The sequence below is a fragment of the Sardina pilchardus genome, chromosome 15 (assembly GCF_963854185.1).
Source record: "Sardina pilchardus chromosome 15, fSarPil1.1, whole genome shotgun sequence".
NCBI classification, from domain to species: Eukaryota; Metazoa; Chordata; class Actinopteri; order Clupeiformes; family Clupeidae; genus Sardina; species Sardina pilchardus.
The window spans coordinates 19,272,166-19,299,462 of record NC_085008.1 but is presented as its reverse complement, the minus strand read 5'-3'; the positions used below and the strand labels follow the sequence as shown (position 1 = coordinate 19,299,462).

At 43.5% G+C, this 27,297-nt stretch overlaps 2 protein-coding genes across 3 annotated transcripts; one reads left to right on the top strand and one right to left on the bottom strand.

Annotated features, from left to right (window-relative positions):
- Positions 1-106: 106 nt before the first annotated feature.
- si:zfos-905g2.1 (uncharacterized) lies at positions 107-4,958 on the bottom strand. 2 transcript variants are annotated; one of them, XM_062556691.1, is made up of 8 exons: positions 4,509-4,958; positions 3,737-3,846; positions 3,430-3,615; positions 3,098-3,160; positions 2,747-2,848; positions 1,197-1,689; positions 683-886; positions 107-465 (listed from the first exon to the last, which is right to left on the bottom strand). In XM_062556691.1, the coding sequence occupies exons 1-8, from the start codon at positions 4,771-4,773 to the stop codon at positions 308-310; spliced, it is 1,581 nt and encodes a 526-aa protein (XP_062412675.1). In that variant the 5' UTR covers positions 4,774-4,958; the 3' UTR covers positions 107-307. The 2 variants fall into 2 exon arrangements, with proteins under 2 accessions (XP_062412675.1, XP_062412674.1); XM_062556690.1 differs by having other exon boundaries at positions 4,446-4,957.
- Positions 4,959-10,682: 5,724 nt separating this feature from the next.
- Positions 10,683-24,766, top strand: zmp:0000001174 (retinoic acid-induced protein 2). Its single transcript, XM_062555917.1, has 2 exons — positions 10,683-10,997; positions 20,383-24,766. The coding sequence occupies exon 2, from the start codon at positions 20,474-20,476 to the stop codon at positions 22,178-22,180; it is 1,707 nt and encodes a 568-aa protein (XP_062411901.1). The 5' UTR covers positions 10,683-10,997; positions 20,383-20,473; the 3' UTR covers positions 22,181-24,766.
- The last annotated feature ends 2,531 nt before the right edge of the window (positions 24,767-27,297 follow it).

Here is a 27,297-nt window from a genome sequence, read left to right as displayed (position 1 = left end):
GACCGAAACTCAATCATATTTAAGGTTAAGTTGCACTATGTTCAGTACTTGCACTGAATACATCAGACAGTAGAAGTGGAAGGAAATGATGTGAGAGACATGTAAATAGCTTGTGAGTTTCCTGTATTTAAGGTAATACAAAAAGATAAACATAAATTCTTAAAAGTCAATTGTGCTTAATTTCACACATCACATTTAAAATGTTTAGTTATGTGTGGTCTATGAAAAAGTAATTTTAGCAGCATCAAAAACATAAAAGTATTTGTAGAGTACCTGAGACGAAAGTGTCACAACACAAAAAGTCCAATCAAAACACTACCAGGTTAACTTCAAGGGAGGCGGTCTTGGTTGGAGTTGTATCGGTTTTCAACTTTTTGATGATGCTGTTCAGGACCCCCAAACATTCAGCCCAAGCTTTTCCCTTCACCTCCAGCTCGTGCCGGGGGTACATCTCCGCCAGCCATTCTGTATGCAAATATTGATTTTGCAATCCTTTAGCCAGTCTAAAAGTACTTAGTGCTTACATAGGCCAACTTGGACTGGTTTTAAATCACAGAAGTACAAAAATGCAGCACTAAAATGAACCAGTTATTGTTAAACTCTAAAGCTAAGTGCATTAGCAGTTTTAAGGGATAAAAGGCAGGCAGACTGTAAAACAAACATATATAAATATTAAACGTACCTCGGATGGCCTCTAGCTTGTTTGGGTTGAGCTCCTGGATGCCTTTCTGAGGGTTTGCGACCACAGCGCTACAGCTAAGGACACTTTGAGGAAAAACGGCATGCAGTACTGGCACCAAAGCCTTCTGAGGCTCATCCTGCTTAAAGGCCTCCATGTACACAGAGTATGGGATCCACACCTTCCTGAAGGCACTCCCAATCATCACTGCAAACCATAACCATAATCAGTCAAAACACAATTTCTGGCTCATAATATCTTCTCACTCTTTCAGGGTTGGTTTTTTTTTTTTTTTAAATGAACGTGAAAGCTCCTGGCACTTTAAATATGAAGTTCAGCTATTATAGTTCACATTCTATAACAGACCTGACTGTTTGAGATATTACATTTTCCTGTAAAAAACCTGGCCAAACAGAATCGCAATGTTTGTGTCTGGCTCAGTTTTCATTCATGTGATAATTATTATAATAAAATAAATAAATAAATAAATAAATAAATAAAGGTGCATTCTACTCACCTTGTTGCTCTTTGCCATTAGAGACACTGTTGGACTTAGTAGCCTCACAGCGCTCCTCCACCGAGACCCCTGGAGCCGATCGCCTCCCCTGCAGCTCAGAGAGGATCTTGGCTACTTTGCTGGCACATGGACCATCATCATCAGCAGCGACAGGCAAGGACACGATGCGTTTGGGTTGGTTTGCCCTTACAGGAGGCACTTTCCAAAGAGATGGATCCTTCTCCCTGCTGGCAGTTTGACTCCTACCTCTACCTCTACCCCGGCCTCTTCCTCTTCTTCCTCCTCCTCCTCTTCGACCTCTACCTGCAATTTTGTCTGTGCTAGTTTTGTCAGCATCCCCAAAGTAGGCTTTAGGTTGAGATGGGTCGAGACTGTTTGTATCACATGTAAAAGTATTTCCGTCGCTTGGAAGTCGACACTGAGAGTTTACTTTGATTTGCTCCATGCATCCCGAAGGTGGCTGGTCTCTCCCCAAAGATGACGAAGTGAGTGGCTAAAGAACAAAGGCAAGACTGGAGTAAACTGGTGCCTGCATGTTTGCACTATATGATGATTCACCTGATGAAACAGGAATTCTATCTTTACCTCTCTAGGGTTCTGTGTGGGTAGCTTGTCAATATTGTCAATATATTCTACATTAAGACAAAAACACAGATAAAATCATACCCATGGACACACACTTTAACACAAACCTTGCATAACAATGCCAAAAAGATCCGTCTTGGTGACATAGCAATAGAGAGTAGGCTAAATAATGTACAGATTTTGCAATAACAACTTCCACCCAATTACAGATGCACGGCTTCCCATCACTGAACTTAATGGACACAGAGACTATAATGACTCAAATACTGACTATAAATATTGTTTACCAAGACCCAGCAATGTTGACACATTATAGGCCACACACACCGACGCTACCACTTAGCAATAATTGTATTTAATTGGCACTCACAGCAAGGCTTGTCAACTAGGGGGTCCACTCAACTTATCTAGAGAACACACCTTAGTGACTGCAAATGTTTATTTTTGTTCAATTTGTTTTGTTGTGTTTACTAGCGGAGCTAATTATGGACAAATATACAATAAAGGTGAAATGTGTGATTTATTTTTCGAAGCAAAAACATCATTACTGCAGTGAAATTCCCAGTCATTCCCTGTCAATTAGTATGCATCCATCCTTGATTCATCCAGGTGCGTTTCGTTTGCATGATTTGGTTCAATGCACGTTTGAGCCAAATCACTATTGTAAAGCGAGATGATTTGTAATTACTTTACTTCAATGGGATTACAAAGACAGAAGCTACACAATTTTATTGCTCAGGCTATTAAAAACGTAATCAATTGGTCAACCTTTGGCAACCATTTAACCAACAGGATGAATTGTTGATCAAGACCCATTTCTGCAAGGGCTCTACTATAGTCAGGAATGCAAGGCATATGCCAAGCAAATAATGTCACAAAATTCAATGTACAAAACAAATCATACTGTTTGTACAAAGTGGAATAAACCTGGGAACATAGGCCTATGTAAGTATAAAGCATTGTACCTTCTTTGAGTCTTCCTTGTTGATGAGGAGACGCAGCTGGGAGCAATCTGCTTGAAGGTTGTCAATCTTGTGTTCAAGCCTCTGTACAACTTTGCACAACGTCTAGCAGAAAGAAAGTCATCTACATCAATTGAACCTTCAGAATGATGAGACTAATCAACTCATTTACAAACACACACACTTGTATTTACCTATAATGCCAAACAGTGAAACAATGCAAAGCAGAAGTAATTGATAAGGATCTCTCCAAAGTACTTGCCAAGTACATCACAATTGTATCAAGGTGTTAACTGAAAAGTGGTCATGGCGAAAGCGGGCCATCAGACCCCTGGCCATGTGTGCGCATCATACCTGGCAATGTTGCAACACTGTTAGCAAAGTGTTGTCCTTCCCTTCATAGAATGGTTCCTCCATCTGTACAAGAAGAGAGTTTCAGGACAAATGAAAAACAAAGACTAAGAGCAGTGTGCTTCAGTATTCCCTACATCAATACAACCTAATGCTTGTAGAGTCCTCAATGGTCCTTATCATTATAATAATGCATTATTCTCCTAACAAACCTGTGTGTGCAACAGCCTCTTATCACAATTTCACTCGACTGTAATGGTAATCAAATACACCAGCAGGTGAACAATCACCACCTTTTTTAGAAGCAGCACACAACTGGGTGTGACATCACTAACCTTGCCTTGAAGAGAGGGGAAACCTGGTGGCTCCATGGCTGCTTGTGGGCTGATGGCAGTTTCTGGCTTGGTGTAGGGAGCTGGGATCCAGCCCGCTGTCTCCCTCAACTTACGGTCTTGCTCAGCCTGGCCCGATGTACACTGTTGAATCTTAACATGTGATTTCTTTGTCCCTCGTCGCTTTGGCTGTGACATTACAGGGAGGTCAGGCATTTATTTTTTGATGTCCAATATTATACAGGAACTAAAGGTCAGATATAAACTAGATTTGATTATGGAGCTCAAAAGTCTCTTAGGGGGGAAATACCTGGCCATTTGTGGACAGTGAACTATTTTGCTTGGGTACAGGACTGCTTGTTTTCTTCCGTTTTGGTTTTCGATCAGTCCTCCTGGGAATTACCCTATTTTTTTCTGCACCTGTTACAGAAAATGGAAAACTGCAGGTAGTGTGATAGTACAAAATAATATGTGAGGCCTATTGCATGATAAATTGTCTCATTGACTGAAGCACAAGCACAGACTAAGATGCTCTTATTTTACTTCAAGTCAATGTCTTCAATGTCTTCAATGTCAAACACACATACTCAGCACAACAATAACACGAGGAGGAATTAGCCATCTGAATAGCCATCTATGTTGTAACGTTATGTGGACTGGGCACCGCTGTGATGAGGTAGCCTACCCACTGCTCTCTTCTATTTGACCTGAAATATAACCTTTAGGGTAAGGGCATCATCTCTGATTGCCTAGAGTAGCCCATCCGCGAAAAGCCATTCAATATATCAACCAATGAGGCATCTCTTCAAACAGCAAAACTGTTAGAACTAGCCGACTTGCTAGCAGCTATGCTTGACTCTAGCCAGGTGGTGAAGATGGGTAACAGTGCGGGGGCATAGCAACATAGGCCTATCACCTGGTTCAGCTGGATCACCTAGCCAAATTAAATGTTGACATTTGATTTATCTCTAAATTAATTATAGAAATAGAGTTTTGGCCAGTTACTGTTAATATCTCACATTTTTCCAACTTGATCTTCTTAACGTTCACGTTACTTGACTTAATCGACGACTGTTGTTTACCAGCTGGGACACTGGAAGAATCCGAAGCGTAGTTATCCCCGTCCTCTTCCTCAAAGTCTGAAACAGGCGCATATAAAAATATGTCGGTTTCTGGGCTAGAGAAAGTTTCTGGGCTCGAGGGAGTAGGTAGTTCGTCGTCAAGTTGGACAATAATTTCGGACATTCCTTGTTCGTTTCCTTCAGCATTTTCAGCACAGTCGACCCCTCCTTCAGCATGGCAAACAAAACTAGTTCCGTCACTGCTTTGACCACACTCGACTTTCATTTTGAACAACGCTAGTGGCAAAAGTGCAGTAAAATAAAGTTTGACAAAAATTAAAACATGCCAGAGCCAGTCATCTACTTTCTGGTGATTTTGCCAGCTGCTTCGTTTACGCCATGGAACTTTCCAAATACCGCGCGGAAGAGAGAGGGGGAGGATCGATTACTCTCCCTGAATCCCCACCCCTCCGCTCCTCAGTTGAGTCCATTGAGTGAGTCAGCTGATGAGGACAGGTATTGATAGATACTCTGGAAACAGGGTGGATTTGCGGACATGTCTTCTGATAAACTAATCTCAAATATACGTTTATTACACTGCACACTATATTGTTGCTAAATATGTTGTCCAATCTGTGCAGCTGAGGCATAGACAAACCTAGAACCTTGAGCCAGTTCCTTGGTGGAAAAGGACAGACACTCAGACAGTCTGAGCTGGCTCAAGGATCCAAGGTTTATCTAATGCCTCAGCTGCACAGAAGGACAACATGTTTAGCAAATGGAGGTGCAAACAAGTGCTGCATCACTGAAAAGGGTAGGCTATGATGCCAGCATCTTTTTCTATTGTTCTCTGTCCATGTCATGTAGCCTACTAAAACAATCCAGCAGATGGCGCAATTGGTCTATTCAAGAAGTATTGGCTACCTCGTCCAGTATTATTTTCTGTAAGAGGCCTGATGTAGCCTATAAAGTGTAAGACTTTTTTTTTTTTTTTTTTTTGTAGCCTACTGTCCATAGACATTAGAGTAGGAAAAGACTCAGCACTTTAAGATAACTTCAGACTAGTGAGGGTTAAAGCAGAGGAGACTCATCAAGGATTTTGTTCAGACCCCTTTCAGGTTGTTCTCCTGAATTGTTAAATGAGGCAGCATGGACAGCAATGGATCACATCATAATTACAAAGGCTTAAATAAATATGTGAAAATGCTAACATTTGCGTATAGCAATTATAGGTTAGGCTATTAGGAACAGGTGAAAATACATTAGGCAATGCAAATCAGAATCAGCTTTATTGGCCAGGTTTGCGGTAACAAACAAGGAATTTGACTGAGGGGTAATGCAAGAAGGTCCGCCTCCTTTTTGTCCCTGTCAAGGTTGCGATGGACTTGGACACCTAAACAGTCGCAAGCAAGATGCAATAGACAATTGAAAGGAATAGTGCAATATCAGTAGACAAGGTTTAAAATCTATTATAAATATAGTTCAAGGCAGTTCAGTGCCATGATAATGTATTAATAACGATATTGTAACTGTAAGATTGAAGTGCACATGAAGCTCATACCAAAATCTTAAACATCATGGTTCTTGGAAATTATATCATAGCCTCTATCCTTTTCGTTCTTTCTGACCACTAGTGAAGTGCAGTACTATCAACCCAATTTCCAAAAAAAGTTGGGATGTTTGTAAAAAGTAAATTGAAAAAGGATGCTATGATTTACAAATCATGTCAACCCTACATTTAATTGAAAATAGTCCAAAGACAAAATATCAACTGAAGGAGAGAAATTGTATTGTTCTTTAGGGAAAAATATGTTCATTTTGAATGTAATGCCAGCAGCACATCTCAATCAAGTTGGGTCAGGGGCACTGTCACTGTGTTACTTCAGCTTCATTTAACAACATTCATAATTGTCTAGGAACTGAGGAGAATGAAACATGATCCCTTTCCTGCCCAATAGGATTTCAGTCAACAGAATAAATGTAGCCGACTAGGTGTAACTAATTAGGCATCTCTATGTTGACATGCAATGTAAGTGCACACAATTGTGTCTGATTAAGTTAAAGATGTGTTTTTTGTTTTCTTTGAATAATGGAGAAAGGATTGCGGGGATTGTCTTGGTATGCTGTCTTAAGACATGGTAATAAGCTACGCATGAATAAGGAAATACTCACACCGACAACCCCTCCCCCAAACTCTAACTTGTTTTTATCACCATATCCATTTCACCATTCTGTTTGTGTGAGACAATTCCACACAAAGCCCCATGCACCTCGGAAACACCAAACAGAAGTGCACTGAATCCCCCCCCCCCCCCCCCCACCACCACCACCATCTTTCCTCACATCTCCTCTTTGCTCCTCCATCCACCTCCCCACACACACTCTCTCCTCCTCACGGGAGGCTTGGGGAGGAAGATCAATCACTGGCTCGGTGGGGAGCCTGCCTGCTCGTGCTGTGACTGTGCTGCAGCACTGCGTCCATCTTCCCCCCTCACGCGTCTCATAAACACAGCCCTGGCAATGCCATTTTGTAGCCGACATCCTTTATGGCCGAGCTTCAAAGACTGATCAGACTACAAATGCTGAAGGCCGGATGACAAGATGAAGCATGGCAACACAGGAAACAAGAGCTGAACTTGGTTGAACATGATGCGGTGCATGCAGTTCGGATGCTATTGTCACAACAGCATGTCATGACTGCCCTTACATGTATTCCACCATACTGAATCTGAAAAAAAAAAAAAATGGGTTGGTCTCATTCAGGTTCATTCATTTCTGGGGTTATTGTTTGACCAGAACAAACCTCTCCTTCCCTTTCAGGGTCAGAGGAAGAACTATTTGCAGAAGTTATTGATGATGTTCATCATTAACCACTTATCAGCTCATTATCTGAATGTTTTGGAATGAACCCGAAACAACATGACCATCACATTGGTGCAAAACAGACTCTAAAGTCATGTCAAATCACCAGGAAGAATGTTTAGATTAGCTGGTCTACAAATCTGCCATTCTGTTGCACATTCATAAAATATACAAAGATAATCGGATATATAAATAATTTACATAACATACTATTGAGTTTTTCTTTGCTGCTAGCCTTTGATTAAACAATACATCATCTCTTTTGTACATATGCATGTTGGCTAAGGTAACCAAAGTAAACCTGAGTATTTGATTTCATTTCTGAGCGAAGGCTCTGTTTGTTGTGTAATCTTATCACAGACTGTTGCAGAGCTTGGCTCATGGCATGTTTTGAGAGGAACTTGTTAGACTTGCTTTCCTAAGTTTTTTATACAGAGGAAATCTGCAATGATAAAAAACCCCGCTTTGAAACAAGAATGCTTGTGAAGTAATGAAGAATGCAATGCATACAATAAACGCCTTAATGTATTACTAACACATTGGTTTTCCTGAAAATGTGTATTCTATCAAAACAATAGTGCAATTTAATGATTACATGGCTGTGAGATAATGTTGCATTCCTCTGAAACATCACATCATTGGCCCCTACTGTTTCCTTGAGACTGTGCCAGCCGGTTGTGGAAGCGGAAGCCGGAATCTTCCTCTGCAGAATTCAAAGGGTGATAACCCTCAACTGGCTATGCAGCCAAGCTTTCATTTCATTGTGTACAGACATGCTTTGTACTTACTGCCAATGCGTTATCAGTGGAGAGAGAATTCGCCCTATAAGACACACAAACAGTCACAGTCATTCAAAAACAATTCTCTGAGTTAGCCTCTCACTTGCAAAACAAAGATATTGTAAACTGAAGATGGCAAACTTATGACTTCAACAGACTTTAGAGTTTATTTCATATCAGGTTTCCTTATTAAGCTGTTGAACTAGCCTGTTTTAAGTAGAAATCACATGGTTTATTATTATTTCATGTGCTGGGACACGGCAACTTTTTGGGAAAGCTTATTTCCCCAAACGTTGGTGAGTTCATTTTAAATGCACAATGGTAAAATGGTCAGATGTAGCCTGTAATAACATTTCTTGTGGAATCATTCAGGTAACAATATATATTGAAAATTATGTTTTAAAAAATCAGGTAAATGTCTGCAGTTATTTGTCAAGGTAATGAACAATGAATTTTGTTATTGCCAAATGTATTACATTGTAATACATGTATACATAATACATGAATGTTGTCATTGCCAAATGTATTACATTCCCTGTGTGCGAGACACTCACATTGCCTGTAGTCTATGCAACATACAGTATAAACCCAGTCTCCAGGCAGTACTCCAGGACACACACTGTGGGGTTGCGTGATGTCTGAATTCATCTTTGATGGAGGGGGAGGAGATGTTGTGAAGGGGGTGGGATGGAGTGAGGCAGGGGGGTCGAGGCTGACCTAAATTCAGATTCACTCAGGCCTGACTCCTCATTCAGCATCCTGTGGCTGTGCTGTGTAACATCAGTGGGATATCATCCATCCGTTCTCTCTCTCTCTCTCTCTCTCTCTTACTCTTTATCTATGTCTTGCTCTCCATTTGAGCCTTAGCGTTAATTTTCGTCACTTTTGGAAAAAAATGTTTTTTGAAAAATCGCAGTGAAATGAGTAACTAACTCCACCCTTGTATGTTTCTTTAATCAGAAATGATTTATTTATATATGAAACAATAACACAATGGCTATTGTTCTGCCACAGCTAACGTTGACTTGTCTTTCAACAAGACATTACTTCCATAATTTGTCTCACTGCCAGTGCCACTGATTGTAGTCCAGTATTTCTAGGTTAAGCTTTTCCAAGTTTATTTTACACTGATTTCTGTAACACTCAACGAGAATAGAATAAATCCCTCACGTTATAGTCATTTCAGTTCAAAATGTTTTTTTTTTTTCTTACTTAAGGTATATTTATTACAGGGAATGAGTAATGACAGCTGTGACTGAATGTCTTTCAGGTGCATCATTACACGTCTGCATGACATAGTGGGCCCTATCCAAACTCATGTTGCTTATAAGCATTGGTTTAGAAAAGGGACACAATAGTGGCAGAGACTCATAGGAAATAAAAAAGCCAGTATATTAACTGGCATCTGAAGCACACTGAGTTCCACCATGATGTGCCCCATGCATAAGCTGAGGACCAGTAGCTATAAATGCAGGGTGGCTGGTGATCAAGATTGAGAGGGATAGCTCAAGTCACACAGCGATTTCCAAACCGGCTGGGATGTTGCACGTGCACGGCGCAACTCATTAAACTCTATTAAACAGCACCCCCCCCCTTCAGCAGAACAATGGTAAAGCCTCTCAGCCTGGAGGCATGGCCGCAGGCTGCCTGGCAATGATAGGGAGCCCCCTGGGGCCTCCACCCCCCTCGTAAGCCCCCCTATACCCTCCCCTCCAGTGCTGTCACCACCACACCTCAGTCTGAGCTCGGTCCTCTCCATCACCTCTCTCTTTCCCTCCCTCACGTCAACACTGCAGGTGCCTTTGCTTTCACCAAAGTCTATTGCACACTTTGATGTGGATTTATTAGCCATTTCTCTTAGGTTACTTGTAAGGTGAATATTTCTAGACCTTGGCAATTCCAATGGTAATGTATAGACCATAACGCCTGTACACGACTACATCCATGACAAATATTTTAAATACTTATAGGCTACTGTCCATTTGTTGAATGATGAGTTGCTGCTCGGCGCTGTTGTGTTCCCCTGGTAACATCTGGGTCTCCTCTCTGAGGCGTTCGGAAAGTACCACGGAAGGCATTGGTATTCATGGTGCCATTTGTCACACAGTGACAAGCAGGGGGTGGCGGAGATGTCAGTTGTAACTGCTAGGTTTCCCCCACAGGGCTCAGCTGCTGTCTTGTACCCACCATCACTGATATTTAAAGAGCTTCTTTTTTTTCTTCTTCTTTTTTTTTTTTTACAATTTCGCATTGGCGTCTAACAATAAGCACTATGTCGATAGGCCTGCCATTCTATTTGCCTGTTTATTACTAGGATTACCTTTATTATTTGTAATAAGTGCCCGATGGGTTCATGTGCAGTCATGACAAGTGCATTGCATGGATTTGACCAAGGATTTACCTTTCGAAGCGTGCGTCCACGCTCGCACGCTCGAGCGCGCGCGCGCGCGCGCGCTAAGTAGTCGGGGGAGGACTACGGGTTGCAGAGCCAGAAGGCTGCGCGCGCAGCCTCGCTGTCACAGGACTACATCCTTCTTCAGGGGGTGGTGGAAGAGCGAGTTTCCTTGCAGCAGCATCGGGACTATTTAGCCGTAGTGTCCATCAGCCTTGCTTTTGTCAGCAATCATATGCGTAATAGCCCATATCCACTGCTTGGTTCACAGTGGTTTGGCCTGGACGTCAACGTGTATTTTCTGCGCACAGTCAGAAACTGTCGCTGTGTCGCTCGTCTTGAGGGAAAACGAGCAATTTGTGGCGCTGCGCGGATGCATGAAACGGAGACGGAGAGAAGCCTGGAATAATGCGTGATTAAGGATATCCCCGATTGCTTGCCGTTATTTTGAGGCTGGACCAGAAAACAAACTGAAGGGTAAGATGTGTGTTTTTTCTGATGTAAGTGTCCAATAAGACATAAAAATGGTGTAATTGTATCAACGCAGGCGGATGACATAATATCAATAAAATTGAATGCATTAGGCTACATCCAAACGTCTAGTCTTATCCCGTTATTGCCCATGGAAGGCTATCTGTACTAGGCTACATTTGTATCGCTTGCACAACACATATTCGACTGTGGTATTTAGTTCAACACTAAGTTAACACATAACAATCTATCGATTATTAATTATGTGGTCGAAATGCTTTTACAGGTTCATTTTGCCACGCAGGTGCGTTATCCGCCGGGTTTAAAAGGCTGCATGCCTTAAAGAGCCAGAACATGTTTTACCATCATCTGGCACTATTTCTCTGTGACAGTCATTATATTTAATTTTCAGAAATGGAGAAGGCCCACATTATAAATCATTGCAATAACCGCCTCAGGGCTATCAGAATTAGGACGAGGCAACGAATTACCTGAGAGGACCGAACAATGAGCTGAGCTGGGCTGGCGTGTACACGTTTTATGTACAGTAAACAAAACAAATGTGAATTTTCTTTGGCAACAGTCGTGTTGTGTTATACGTAGTCCACGGTCATAACCTTTTCCAAACAGCTTTTATGTGAGGAGTAGATGTTCTTTTGGAGGACTGGCAGATAGCCTAATGCTAATAAGACAGATGTGTGGTGAACATGTCCAACACGAGACTTTGTACCCGGAGGCAAATCGTTAATGATACTACCAGCGCTCCTACAGTCGGCCAAGAAACTGAGTAGGCTATTGGATAGGCATTTTGTTTTCATCCTGATAACCACGACCAGTTTCATCATATTCACATTTATTGTTGTAATGTTCTCAACAACATTTGTCTAATTTGGATCCTGAAATTCAATGTTATGGTAGTTTGTGAGATGTTTTCTTGAAAATATGTGGACTGTACACTGACAATATCTGCTCATTTGTAGCCTATTTCAGACTTGAAAATGCACTAGTAATGTAAGCAGACAATGTTCTTTGTGTGTGTCTTTTATTTCTGATTGGTTGCAGCCATCGCCTGAAGGAGGAGGCCTATCGCTAATTATACACATCTTGCTTTTCTGTAGTGAATACATTACCGTTTGTTGTGTGTCGTAGCTCCCTCTACAAGAGGGATTCAGCAAAACACGAAAGTATTCTAATGTAGGCTACTTCTTTTTCACAACATTGCCCTATGTTTCAGTTATGTCCATATTCACACATGCTGGTAAACGCCAGTAAAATAGCCTACAACAGTATTAGTGACAGTATTTATTTACAAGACTGAGCTGATTATGGGTACAGGTTCCCAACTCAAGAGTAATGATGATAGGTTCAGTCTGTTGTTAAGTTCGCTCATTTTATATAAAGACAGAGTAGAGGTCTATCCATCATCACATGTCATTACTGTAATAGGGTTCCCTTGTTTTAAAGACTCACTGAACCTCACATCAAAACACATTATCAGTATCAAAGGACAGAGAGGTGCTGTCTTATCAGACTCAGACAAAATGTTACTCACATGTTTGCTATGCCTGGCAGTCAGTGTTGGTCAAGGCCCGAGCTTGGCGCGTCAGAGCAAGATAAATAAAGGAATGCTTTATATTAAATCAATGCAGCATTGTGATTGCCCAGCGCGTCACTAAGTCCAGACATTCCTCCAGATTAAATTTGTAGTCCTTGGTGAGACACAGAGAGCGTCACAAAATGCTTCTTAAACAGTGTTGTTAGTGAAGACAGCAGGCTACTGTGCCGCTCCATCACTAGAGCAAGCCAAGGTCAGTGTGTGAGTGTGTGTGCATGGGGGGGTGGGGGGTTAAGTGGTGTCAGGGTTACCGTCTTACTCAACAGTATTTATGTGCACACTAAATGTTCAGCTGTAGCTGATCAGTGGTCCTGCACTTCATTGACTTGCATATGTGCCTTTAAAAGCATTAGCTTGTTTTTGCACTTTATTGGTCAATGCTGTTGGGAAGTGCACCAGGTCAGAAAGGTGGTGAGTTTTTTGCTGACACATACACACACGCTCACGCACACGCACTCACACACACACACACACACACACACACACACACACACTCTCACACGCTCATGCACGAACGCACGCACACACACATACACACACACACACACACACACACACAGGCATTGCAAACACTCTTGAAATGTTGTACCGTCTAGTGTTGTCCTGTCAGGTTAGAGAGGTACTGTATGTATTTCTTGTATTATACCACTGGTCCACAAGGTGTCTCTCAGTACATTGACAGTTTTTACTCTTGTCGTGGCATTTCTTATTTACTGAAAGTATTGCAATCTCAGAAATGGGGAAAACTGACCACCTGACCATCAGACAGGCCTTTGAAAAACAGACTATTGGTGGATTTAATTCCTGGTCACTCATCTAATCTCAGATTAGACTCGGGAGCCTTCTCTGGATTTTGTTTGGCGAAGAGATGAGGCTATTAGCTTTATCATCCTGCAAGGTAGAGTGTTTTTCATTTACTTTAGGTAGGTAAGGTGGGGAAAATAAACTGCCCGATGTGCATAAATTCAGACCCTGAAGTGGTGATAAAAGGTAAGGGTCTTATACTTTAATGTGTCAGCTGAAGCTTGATGGTATGTATGGTGTGTAAGTGCAGTTGGATAAGTGTGTTATGGATAGTATCAATGAGAGCATCTTCTAGAGGGTGTACGGTATATTGTGTGAGGGATGGAGGAAGAATGTGATATTTAAAGAAGCAGACAGAAATGCATGTAATTAAGCCAGACAAAGCGACACTGAGAGTGAGAGTGAAACAAACAGTGTGTGTGTGTGTGTGTGTGTGTGTGTGTGTGAGAGAGAGAGAGATATGATGAGGGAGGGGGGGGGGGGTAACTGCAGAGTAGCCATTCCAATGACACATGAGATAAGGCTTTAATGTGTACCTATGATGAGAGGGAGCAAGAGTAGATGGCTGTCAGATGGCTTGTTGGTTTGTAACATCCTGCCCTCAGCCACCAACCATTGGCTCACTTTGTTTAGATACATTACTCAGTCTCTCCCCCATTTGTTTCATGTAAATCTGCATTCATTACCCAAATGGCTATCCATCTTTTCCAGAACCGTTGTGTTTATTGCATTACGGCTTGTTCGAAGAGCTGACAGATTTTTCCTTGGTAGTTAGCGTACAGCAGACAAGCACCCAAGCACCAGCTGCCAAGCCACCAAGATCCTCTTTATCGATTCTGTGAGATGAGATGAGAGGGGAAGGAAATACAAAGAACACAAGGAACCGATGGCAGCAGAATGTGTAGAATGTTCTATCAGTCGTTTTCCGCTCTTGTATGGACATCAGCGTACGGCGTGAGCAGTTTGTTGTTTTTCTTCCCTGCGAGTTAACGCTATTTAGAGCGCAACCCCCTCAAAAGGGAGAGTGAAATGTGGAAACTATTACAGAAAAAGGGGGCAGGAATCCAATGTGGTCCTTTCAGCACGCAGCGTCGGTTGTGTGAGCGTCTCGATTTGTTGTTGCTTGGCCCAGTCCAGCCCCCCCCCCCCAACACACACACACACACACACACACACAGCCCAGCTTCTCGTTGTGGAGTCACAGTGGCTGCATTGGCATTACAGGCCTTCGCACACCACCACCACCCCCTTCACCCCCACCCTTACCACCAGTTTCTTCCAGGACAGCCATGTTGCATTTGAAACACTATCCATGACACTCACTAAGTCCCTGTCATAATAGTGGTGTTGGGTTGCAGTGAGGATGGAATGGCTATTAGCCCCATTGCTCTAATGATCATGACTGCGCAATAACAGATGCTCCAGTTTCTGAGCTGGTGGTTGAATTACCTCATATTTAATTAAAGACCTGTTGTAGTACCGCAGAGTATTTATAGCTTCCAGGTTGGAAATGGAAAAAAGACAATCAGGTGACCTCCGAATGATCTTTGGAATGATCTTCCTGGGGTCAAGTGGTGACACTGCGGTGTTAACAGGGTCAGAGGTCAACCAGCGTGTTAATATTCCGGTCAGGTAACGGTCGTTGAGGAGAGGTCATTTTAATGGTAATGCGTTTTTCATAGACGTCCTCGACAGTTAACAAGCAACTTCGGCACCTTCGCTGCCATTTCCTCCCGCTCCTTTGGTCTTCACTCTAATTATTAACATAGCCTGCTTGCATGCATGTATGCACATGTGCGTGTGCCTGTGCCAGTGTCTGTGTGTGTTTGTGTCGTGTGTGTGTGTGTGTGTGTGTGTGTGTGTGTGTATATTTTCCCTGCTCATTGCGTGAAAGTGTAGGGCAAAGAATACGACTAAATGCACGTTGTGCAGATAATATCCATGTGTGTTTGCACGTGTATGTGTGTATGTGTCTGTGCACAAGATGAACTACCAGTCTTGGGCCTCCGGTGCTGTAATTGCTGAAATGTTCCAGGCCCTGCTGTCTCGGCCCATGAGAGGCGGCCGGGGACTGATGTAAGTCCAGAGATTTGGCGCAGAACACAGGAGCCCTAGGCAGCCCAAATGAGTCTCTCTCTCTCTCTCTCTCTCTCTCTCTCTCTCTCTGTGATAAGATCAGCACATGTTCTGCAGGTCTGGCCTCTGAGGTGGTCCTGATAGGGTTTGGACGAGGGGGGGTTGGGGGTTTAGAGGGGTGGGGGGCTCCTGGCCTGTTCAGCAGGTGGGCTCACTGACTGTCGGCGTGAGCTCATAGCTGGATGCCAGGAAGCTTCTGCTGCCGTTTTCTGGTCAGAGGATGGGTTGCTTTTGGGGGGGGGGGGGGGTTGGGGGGGGGCATCTGACGCTCACAGAGGACCTAGCGCCTGGTGTGTAAAAGTGAGTCCTGCCTTGTAAGTCACTTTAGAGCATCTGCTGCATGAATCAATGTAAACGCTAATGAGGCAAGAAGAGCCAGGCAGCTGGCGCTCCCGATTGGCCTTCTGCTCGCTGCTGCTCTGCTATCTTCTCCCCCTCCTTCTTTTCTCTCTCTTTCTCTCTCTCTTCCCCCATGTTTCAGGAATTAGTGGCCTGTTTTCAGCTAATTTCATCATCCCTGTGTTATCTCTGGCAGAGCACCGTTTGATGACTAAATGTTTCAAATGCGGATCAGATGAGTCAGGGTGGCGCTGTTCCTTGTCATTGTGATCAGTGCAGGGATGACTCAAAAGTCTTGCTTACTAATCCGTCTTTGTCTCCGTATTTCTCCTTCTTCCTCTAGTGGGTTTTCAAGTGTCTGTAACAGGGATACGACAGAGCTGCGCTCACATGATCCGAGCAGGGGTGTTGGGTGTTGGGGTGGGTAGAGTGAGCTGGAGAGAGAGAGAGAGAGAGAGAGAGAGAGAGAGTGAGAGTGAAGCAGATCAGTGAAGCATAAAGCTCTCGGTGCAGCGGTGCTGTCTGACCAGCCAAAGCCCAGTCAGCTGAAAGAAAGCGTTCCACATGGCCAAAGTCAGTACCCACTGACCTGGGTTCAACACCCGTGAGCGCGTTCACCTCAAAGGGAGTTTACCCAGGAGTGCTCCGTCTTGCAGTGCGGTGGCATTCTGTTTCACCGTCGGTGCCAACAGAGGCTAACACTGACGACCAGCTGCTTAAACATGGAATCTGTGTGTCTATTGTCTGTGTGTGTGTGTGTGTGTGTTTGTGTAGTCTTTGCATGTGTGCACATAGGGGTTATTATGTCCATGTTCACTTTGATGATCTCATACACTATCATTCATACGGAGTGGACACCTCCCATTTATAGGCACTATAAATAAAGCCTCGGTGTCTGCCAGAGCTGTGAGAAGGCCAAGGTTTAAGCACAAAGAGTTGGTGCTATAAATACGCACATGCTTGCATTAGATCCTGGTATTTGTGTGTGTGTGTGTGTGTGTGTGTGTGTGTGTGTGTGTGTGTGTTTGTGAATCCATGCGTCTGCTAGGACACAACCAAGTAGCCCTTTTTTCTTTCGAGGAGAGCACTGTCCATGGCCCATCCCATAGTTTTGCTGAGTGGAAACAAGAGGATTGCGGGCGGTCTCCCTGAAGAATTATAGATCTAATCTATCACAGTCCTGTTACTGCGTCATGGCTGTGCCACAGTACAATAGAGAACGAACCCTGAGGGAATGGGAGCTTCACCACAGCACTGCCTGGTAGAGCTGCCTTCCACATGGCAGCCATTTTGTCGAGAAGATGTGGCGCGTAAACCCCTCTGGTGGCTTGGCCCATCGGGAGTCCCTCTCTCTCTCTCTCTCTCTCTCTCTCTCTCTCTCTCTCTCTCTCTCTCCTCTCTCTCTCTCTCTCATGACAAATTTTTGGCACCTCATTGAAGTCCACTCTCCAGGCCTCTCTCCTAGGTTTGTTGTTATTGGTCGGCGTTTTTTTATTCAGCACGCTTGAGTTTGTTTACTTACTGTATTTTGCTTTTGCTTAAGGCTAGTATGAAAAGTGGCCTTTGTTGCTAGCTCTTCATTTGCTATGGCCTGTGTGGCAGATCAAAAAGATGACGACGAGGCTGCTTTGGACGATGGAGCACTCTGCCACCAACAGGGCTACCTCCCCCCAAACAAGCTGGAATCAATAAGGGGGAGGATGCCGAATGTCCACGCCACCAGAAAAAAAGGCAATGATGGATTTATTAAAGCAGCGTTGGCATGACAACTGTGTCTGGTTTGTGCAGGGGGGGGAAAAAAATCACTTTACAGTTACTAGTGTGCTACCAGGGTTTGGGTTATCTTTTTCCTTGTCACATTTTATGTGATACTTCTGGGCATTTGAATGTGTTTTTGATTATTTGATGTATATAACTCAGTGTTTAATCCCAAACTGATTGGCAAATGGTAGTGGTTTTGGTGGTATAATGTTGCACTCCAAACCGTGCTGAAATGAAAAGTGTGGTGGTTTCATTGTTTGTGTTTTTAACAGCGGGCTGTGTATGACTTGGCTCTTCTAAATATAAAAGGCTGCGATAATAGCACTCACAGTCTTATAGTGACACAGACGGCAATAGTTAACAAGTGTAGGCAGGACAGTTAATTGTAGGTTTGGTCTCAGTTTTTTTTGAGAGAGAGAGAGAGGCTTTGTGCGTAAATGGAAGTGAGTCGGCGGTATTCATTGGTTGGATTTTACAAGATTCTCAGCTGGAATGCAATATCTTAAGGGATAAATCATCTCGAATGCCGACGACCCACCTTGTTGCCTTTCCAACTTGGGATTATAATTTATAGACTTTTTCCCTCTCTTGCTCACTTTGGATTTATGTCCAGAGTTTTTGGCCGGCTGACTCACAGACATTAGACCAACAGAGTGAGATTCATGGGACTAATAGCATTCAGGACACATGCATTTGTTTTCCAAACACTTGGAAACAAACAACCTCAGGTTTTTTTGCCAGGTTATTGATCTGATGAATTGCAGTCCTTGGCAAGGAGAGTGCAATGTCACATGTTGTCGATAAATTGAAGACAGGTTTGTGAAATGTCTCTCTCTCCATACACACTCAGCACCTTCATACATTGAATGTCCTTACAACACAATATGGCGGTTGGTGAATTCTCCCAGAAAAAAGACCCCTTTATAAATTCCCCGTCATAAATTTAGTTGGTCTCACCCCGCCGACAATTTTGTTGTAAATGTGGGACTTTTTTTAATTTTATCTGAAGGAACAGATTCTGTTGTGGTTCTCATTAAACATATGCATCCACTTAGCCTGTGACCTAATTTAGGATTTTTTCCTCTAGACTGCCAACGCAGACTGAGGCACTGTGTACAAATGTATTTCACAAGCGCTGCCCCGCAAATGGCAGGTTTCAGGGCAGTGTAACATATTTCTTTTTGAGTTCCAACTGGCCTCAAAGCCTTCAGTATAAATGTATCCCATATATTTAGATCTTTTTTTTCAGAATATAGCTCACCATAGGCTGTCTGTGTGTTCAAATGAAAAGCTTCCCCCCAGCAAGTAACTGCACACGGCTTATTACCCCGAGCTTAACCTCTTCAACTGGGGGCTTAAGCCTCAGGGGGGGAGTGGGTTTGGGGTGGGGGGTGGGGGGGGGGTGGGAGAGAGGGAAGTTGGAAGAGAGAAGGTATAGGACAGTAAAATGCTCTCTGCGCTTGTAATCAGGGGGAACCAGGCATGCCATGGACAGAAAAAAATATAATTATTATTGCCTCCTGCCACCCCCACCACCACCACCACCCGCAATCCGAGGCCCACTGCTCTGGGTTCTGGGGTTCCGAGACATGCCAGAGGGTTTAACGCAGGGACGAGAGCGGAAGCCTGATCCTGAGTCAGTCTGGCAGCCTTTATATGTGCTCGTCTGCCCATATGCCTCTTTGTTTATGAAAGGAACTGAAAGCACACAGATAAGCCCAGTGGTCCTTCAAGATAAGGCCCTCAAGCTAAATGTCATGGGGATGTGACTGATTTTTTCCCACCAGTCTCAAATTTATATCACCACTCGGGAATTACCAAGAGAATATTTTGTCAGTAAGCAAGGACTATTTAGATAAAAGGGTCATGTTTTCAGTTGCTACTAAACCACGGTGAAGGCTTTCAGAAACTGTAATTATATAATGGCTAGGCTATATGTAGCTGCTATTTCCCCAGAAAGTACAAAGTGTATGCCAATGTATTTTTTATTCATGGCCTTTATGTTCAGTATTGTACAAGAAACATAAAGTCATCTTTGTATGAGAGATAAATGCTAGCAGAGAGTGTTCTTCTTGTTAATATGAACTTAATATGCTGAAGGAGAAAAAAAAGCTCTCGTGCTTTGGAAAAAAAACGAGACTGTTTACAATAGCGTGGCGTCCGTGTGTTTGGCTCTGCACCTCTTTCAGCCTCCCCCATCATACTCTCCCTCTCTCTCTCTTTCCCTCTCTGTTTCTCTCTTTCCCTTCTCTGTCCCACTCTCCATATATCTCTCTCCCTCTGTCTGTCTGTCTGCCAAAGGGAGGCTTAGTTTAGTCAGCGCCAGCATTTTATGTAATAAATTCCACACACACACACACACACACACATACTCCGCACACACACACACTGGCATATAAACAAATAACCAACACTCCCTAAGAGTTAATTTGATTTAATTCCCCTTCCCCTCCCCCTCGTAGAATTAAAGCCATACTTCCTTTTTTCATGGTAGATATGCTGAGGCTCTCTGTTGGGGCTCGGCCTCTCATGCATCACTATGCTTCAGGGTTGATTGTGGACTCTGCAGTTACATCATCCTAATCTCTAATTCTTGTAGCATCCAGATGGTTCACGCGTCCAAGGGAGGAGGCCCTGGAAAATGCATTTGATTGTCTGTTACATGACTGTGCTGTTTAGGGGCCATAATCAACATTTTGGGCTAAACATCTCTTTTGTGTTTTCTTCTTCTTCCAGGATTGACAAAGACCATCTTCCAAAAAAGTGAAGGAATATCATGCATTTGTCACCCATCAGCAGCTGAAGAAGATCTCGATAACCAGAGGCCATGGAGGACCCCTACAAGGACAGCATTCCTGTGGACATGGGGAGCACGCAAGGCGAGATATGCTCCACTGGAGGAACCGTAGGAGAGGGCATTGGTAAATTAGAGGACGAGGGGAATACGGTAATTTCTACCGAGGCATGGAATGTTAACTCACCGACCTTGACCAAGAGGTCCCTCTCGCCAATGTTGGGTGTCCCTGGCACGACGCCTGTTGTAACTCAGACAGCCGACTCGCCAGGAGGGGTCGCTCTCAAAATGGCCACCACGGTTCTTCAGCCCATCTGCCTGGGGGACAGTCCAATGATGTTGCCCATCCTGGCAGGCACGGCTGGCCCGCAGGTGGCACAACCTGGCACAGCGCCATACTTGGTCACCGCCCAAGGTCCCGTCTCCCTGCCTCTGGTGCTGGAGCAGCAGCTCTTCCAGCACCTAACGCCTCAGCTCCTGCAGCAGGCAGGCTGTCCTACCCTCTCCTTACCAAACAACATCTTGTGCCAGAATGCCTCGTTGGCACTTGCGCCACCCCCACCATTGGATCAGAAAGGAGCAGCTCCCATGTTGGACCAGAGCTTGCTCACCCTTCTGCAGAACCCCAACTTTGCTGCTATCCTGCAGGACCTTTTCCCTTCCCAGGCGAACCCTTCGCCCAACTGTCATTCTGCTGGTTCCCCCCAGCCGGACCCTTTCTCGACTGGATTCTTTCCACCACCACCCCTTTCCCACCCCTACAGCTCCCCACTAGCTCCCCTGGTGCCTCCACCCACCCTGCTGGTCCCCTATCCCATCGTTGTCCCTCTACCAGTGCCTCTTCCTATCCCAATTCCCATCCCTATCCCCGTCCCGCAGCAGGCAGAGGACTCCAAAGTGGCCCCAGACCCCCCAAAGCCTGTCTGTACTTTGAGCCAGGGTACGCAGACATCGACAAAAGATTTTGCCCTTAGCATGCCATCGCCTAGTGTTGAGACTGGCCCATCCATGCACCTGTCTCCTTTGCCATCTTGTCTTTCTGTGCCAGAGGGAGAGGTTCTGGACCTGTCGATCCGGGCACCTCCCGTACAGACAAAACAGGAAGTGCCATGCCAACAAGACAGTGTCCTTGACCTGTCCATTGGTGGCGTTAGAAAGACCTGTATCCAGTCCTGCAGTTCCAACGGGAGCATGGAAGGTGTGAGAGATCGTTCCCGTCACTTGGGCGAGGACATGGGTGCGGGAGCTATATCTTTGGGAGTGTTGCGGCCAGTGGAGTGCTCTCCCAAGCTGGACTCAAAGCTCCTCAGTGGCCTAGCGTCCTTAGAGTTTAGCCGGCAGCACAAGTGGGTTGTGGATAGCGCCGGCAGTAGCTCGATGGCCGGTACGGTCCACGACGGAGCACTTGGTGCAGGGGGGAACATAGAGATTGTCAGCACTTCACAGACAGCCAAGGTCATTGTGTCCGTCAAGGACGCCATGCCGGCCATCTTCTGTGGCAAACTGAAGGGTCTCTCGGGCGTCTCCACCAAAAACTTCTCCATCAAGCGGGATGCCGGCCAGGGCGGCTATGCCGCTTTGCCCAGGACGCCGGGGGACCAGCGGGGCAGCGACTCCAACGACCCACTCAAAAAAATGTCGAAGAACAGATCCATCAAACTGAAAAAGGTCAGCTCCCAGGAGATCCACATTCTCCCAATAAAGAAACAGCGTCTGGCAGCCTTTCTCCCCAGGAAGTGAGCGCATGGCACCAGTAGGTGCTGAGAGAGGGAGAGCAGTGTAGCATTTTTGGATTTCGCAGACACTCGTGACAGCCTTGGAGGGTCCGAACACGAACCAGGCTCTGGGACGCCCTCCAACCTGTCCAAACAATTCAGGCCAGTCCAAGCAGTCTTTGGTACACAAGACAGGCACTTGACCCTTTTCTGTATAACGTAATCAGTTGCATGATTAGAGGGGCTGAGTCGACAACACAGAGAATGCATCAAAGGCAAAAAGACACCCGGAAAGGGAAGTTGTGACAGCAGCCAAATGTCACACTGCTGTACGATTCACTCGAGGTCTCTTCCTGAAGCATGTGCCTAACAAGCATTTTCATTTCGGTCACATGTATCCATGAATCATTCATGAGGCTTATCCCAGAGTTTAATCAGACATTAATATTCATGTGGCTCCGTGCTGAAACTCAGCCAGCTGCCTCGAGCCACCAGCGGTGAATTCCTCCAACACCCCCAAACACACAACATCTGATATCGCTGTATCGAGGGAAAATCCATATCACATGTCTGTTTAAGTCACAGTGAGTGTGTTATGATCTAAATATCCATATAATTTTACCTTATGTGGTTTTATTTTTTATTGTGCTTAGGAAATGTGTGTGTGTGTGTGTGTATGTGTGTGTGTGTGTGTGTGTGTGTGTGTGTGTGTGTGTGTGTGTGTGTGTGTGTGTGTGTGTGTGTGTGTGTGTGTGTGTGTGTGTGTGTGTGTGTGTGTGTGTGTGTGTGTGTGTGTGTGTGTGTTGGGGGAGGGGAGGATGTGGCCTTTAAACTTCACCCATGGTGGGAGATCGCCGTATTAATCAGTAGCTCAGTCAACCGGAGCATCTTCTTTGATGCAGAGCGGGCTTAGCATGGCAGGCTAATAATGACTTGGCAGAGGCACGGGCCTCACTTTCATTAACTTTAATGAACATCGGAAATGGCTGTCAGTGGCAACAAAGCACAGTTTTCATCATTTCATCCTGAGGAAGGGAGAGAAAAGAAAATGTCCTTTCTTTCCTGCCCCCAAGAATTGAAACAAAATTATCTTCAAGGGCAGATGGCAAAAAAAAAAAAAAAAACACACAAATGATGATTTGATGATGTGGGTGGGCACACTCCTCTGGTTTTTGTCAAGTTTTCGACCCTGTTCTTTTTCTGCTAAGTTATTTTTCAGCATGAACGAAAGAATAGACATTTGATTGTTAATTAGGAGCAGTTTCGACATCACACATACAGACCTTTTCAATCTCAGAAATCACCACATAAATTTCAAGCTTTGACACAAGCGTGTCACTTGCAATTAACAGATATCTAGCATGACAGGAGACAAACTTCTCTGAAAAAGGGGGAACATATGTTTTTGTCTATAAAAGTTAATAGACCATATGTGAAAACAGAAATACTGATGGCCCTAACAGCATTTGCAAAATGTATCTGTTAAGTGGATCATAAAAGAACAAAACAAAATTTTGCTTGATACCCAGTTTTGCAATATCCAGCATCAAAGGTCTGCCACTTGCACAGTTTAACAATACATTGTCATTTTGGGGGGATTTCCCCAACTCCATTGTGATATGCCCTTTTCATTACTCACTTATAGTATTGTGTGTATGTGTGTGTGTGTGTGTGTGTGTGTGTGTGTGTGTGTGTGTGTGTGTGTGTGTCACTATGTGAATCAAAGAAGATAGACACTCAATGGTCGGAGACAAAATGTCGGGCATGGTGTCTCCTCCCATCTCTGAAGTGGTATTTCATGCCTCCGTCTGTTTCCTCATGGTCTTACTGTGTAATCATGGCATCTTATGATCTCACGGGCTGATGAGAGACTGAGTGTGTTTATGTGAGCGTGTTAACCCAAGGCGGAAAGACGTTTCCATGGCAGCCCATGCTGTAATGAAAACTGACATGTAAATGTTGGCTTTTGGAATAAGGGGGGAGGGAGGTGGGGGGTTCCGAAAACTGGGAAGAACTTCAGATGTTTTCCTCCAAAGAGTGGTAACTCAATATCTGACATGAATGGGCGCCTTTATTTGATAGAAGTTACATAAACTTGTGTTGGTGAACTCAGTAAATTTCAAAATGGTCTCATATTTGGAATTGAATTTCAACACACCCGTTTATTCCCCCTACCAGTTTGTATCTCATCTTACACAGTATACTCTAAAGCTGGTAAACTATGGGAAAATGTGAAATAAAATAAATTGATGTAAGCTTTGGGCTCATGATTTCAACTCTACGCCAAAGAAGTATTGGTTTGGCCTGAGGTGCACTGTCCATCATGTACATAATAATGGCTATAACTGAAATGACCTACTGTGAAGTATGGAAGACAAAAAGGCCAGTTGGTGGTCATGAATTATGGACATAACGTACTATGCTGAAGTGTCTATGAAAAAACACCTTTTGCACTGTGGACTTAATACTGGTGAATGGAGGGTTTCGTACAGGATGTTATTTATTTCTTTGCTTTGCAGAAAACGTAGGCCTGTTGATGATATCATGTCTGTACTACCGTGTTGAGTGAATGAATAAATCAGTTTCAGATTTCTGTGAAACATCCTGTGAATCTGTGGCATAAATCTGTTCATTAAAAAAAACAAAAAAAACAATCAGATCTACTTTGGAAACATGTATGCATTTGGGTATGCTGGTTTAATGTGCTTGCTAGTTTGAATGGGCAACTTTTTACAGGGCAGTAAAAAGGAAACAAATGCCTCCAAGTTCTGTCAAAACTGCTAATCCTCTCCACTAGAAAACAACATAGACTAAATTAGCAGCAGATTCCCTCCCCTTTTTCTGGCACAGAAATGTAATTAAAAAAAGGAACGGCAAGATACAAAAAATATTTCCTTTCATCTTCACTACATTTAAGTGGGACTTGCGTGTTTTTAAAGCTTGAATCTGTGGTGCACCGCCCTACACGACAGTCTTGCACATTAGCAGTCAGGTGGCAAGTGTTAGACTTAGAACAGCTTGCCATGCCAAGTACTTTTTCCCTTTATTTTTGACAACCAACAAACAACCACTGCATCAGAGCCATATTTTGCTTTTGCTTTTTGTTTTGAGTAAGGAAAGAGCATTGAGACTGTTTGTATACTACGTGATTTATTTATGTTTCAGGAAGAGTTGTCCTTGATACTTGTTGTAATGTACAAGACATATTTTGTAGGTATTGGTATTTAAGTATTGAATGAGGATTTTCTACAGGTAACCAGAAAATGATGACCTTTTTTGTAAAAATGAAGTGAAGAAAAAAATGAATGAAAAAAATAAATGGTTTGGCAATGTTTCATCTTTTAATTTGTTCAGAATCTTGTGTTAATGTGTTTGTTAGGGTGCGTCACCCTTTAATTATTACATAATTAAATAATTGTATCAAAAGGTGTTTGTTCAGTGTCCTGTTCTTCAGTCATTCCAAAGGTGAAATTGGCCAGTTACGTGTAACATATACGGTGTCTATATCACTATTGGAATAATCTGACTCTGATCAATGTGTGCTAGAATCTTTGATCTGAGTCTGGAGCAAAAATGTGGTGGGGAATGGGGTTTTTTTCCAGAAAGGTTAAAGCAGACAGACGTACAGTCATTTTTGTTTAATGTATGGCACAAAGAAAAAAAATCACAAAAGTTCAAGAGATGGACAGCGACTATTAAAACAGAGAGGTGACACATTAAACACCCCAGAAATGCTTAATTACAAAATTCGGATCAAAACAAACACTTCAACCTGAGAGATCTCAAAGTAAAGCAAGGCATTTTTTGATGTAGTAATTTGCAGGGTCATGTTCTCAGCTACAAGTGTATTAAAAGGCAGTATGAAATACATTGTCTAGAATACCCCGCCAACCCACCCACCCCACCACCCTTAACTTCACATTTTCTACCCTTTCATATATGTTATGCTTAAAATATTTCTTTTCTACAAAAATGTACATTCCTGTTGCTGATATTTATGGTGAAACCCATAAAACACTATAGAAGTCTGTTTGTCGATATAGATAACATCAATGTATGGGACGTCTCTATTAGATCAGGAGGTCTGGTTGCTTTCTGACTGGTTTTACCACTAGAGCGAAACGTTATCTGGAAAAGCCCTTGAAGTCATACAGAAGCTCCATATGCCCATCACAGCTCTCTTCCGAAATAAATAAAGGAAAAAAAAAACAAAGGCCATCTGCAGATTTACGGTGACTGGCAGACTCTGGGAATAAACAAGCTGCAAATAAACGGACCTGTAGTCAAGTGCTCGGCGCAACAGGGGGCAGTAATGCAGTTCATCCTTCCACTGCACACCACCACAAAATGTAGGTCTGGGTCTTCAAGAGGCGACATTCTGCAGCTCAAGATCCGCGGTCAACGCCAACGACACAAGTCACCGGTAAATCAGGAGACCTTCACAATGTTGTGACATTGTTTGGCTACATTCAGTTTCGTACGACACTGAAGATCACGTAAAAGCAATTCATCATCAGTGTGACAATGACAAGTAGGTTTCACTGGATGCTTCTTCACGTAGACCATATATTGAAGCATAATAAACAAACAAAAAAAAAAACTTAAAAAAGGGAATCCAAGGGACAGAATAAAGCATAACGCAGACACTTCAGTTGTAAAAGAATGAGAAACGTCACTGTATTCCACTATAGCTTAGACAGTCAGCTTGGATTCAAGCTGCACATATAAAACGGTTGTCTGCATTTAACTGTTAAGTCCAGTATTGCTGGCTTACCCTGTTGTGACTTTGTACTGTATGATCATCAATCACTATGAAGTGAGGACATTCCATATATCTGTACAGTAGCTTACACTGAGGAAGTTTCCATTTCTGTTGAGGTCCTCGGACACCTTACTTCATGGGAAGCAATCACATGCAAGTCACCACAACGGACATTTTTTTTAAACAAGCTTTTTCTCTTTTTCACAAATGGAAAAGCAGAGCCCCCCGAGAGAGGGGGAAAAAAGAATACATATACACTGTATGTATAACGGAACTGGAGGAATCACAAAAGTCCCAAAAGAAACGGGTTAAGTTTCATCTGGATTGAGACAACTTTGTGTCAAAAATGAAACAAAAAAAAAAACCCTCTGTGACTATAG

Excerpts from the sequence above, each read along its gene's own strand:
- zmp:0000001174 (XM_062555917.1), top strand. The coding sequence starts at position 20,474 with ATGGAGGACCCCTACAAGGACAGCATTCCTGTGGACATGGGGAGCACG.
- si:zfos-905g2.1 (XM_062556690.1), bottom strand. The coding sequence starts at position 4,773 with ATGAAAGTCGAGTGTGGTCAAAGCAGTGACGGAACTAGTTTTGTTTGC. Across the intron at positions 3,847-4,445 it reads GAAGATCAAGTTGGAAAAAT|GTGCAGAAAAAAATAGGGTA; the intron begins GTGAGATATTAA and ends TTTCTGTAACAG. Across the intron at positions 466-682 it reads CAAGCTAGAGGCCATCCGAG|AATGGCTGGCGGAGATGTAC; the intron begins GTACGTTTAATA and ends ATTTGCATACAG.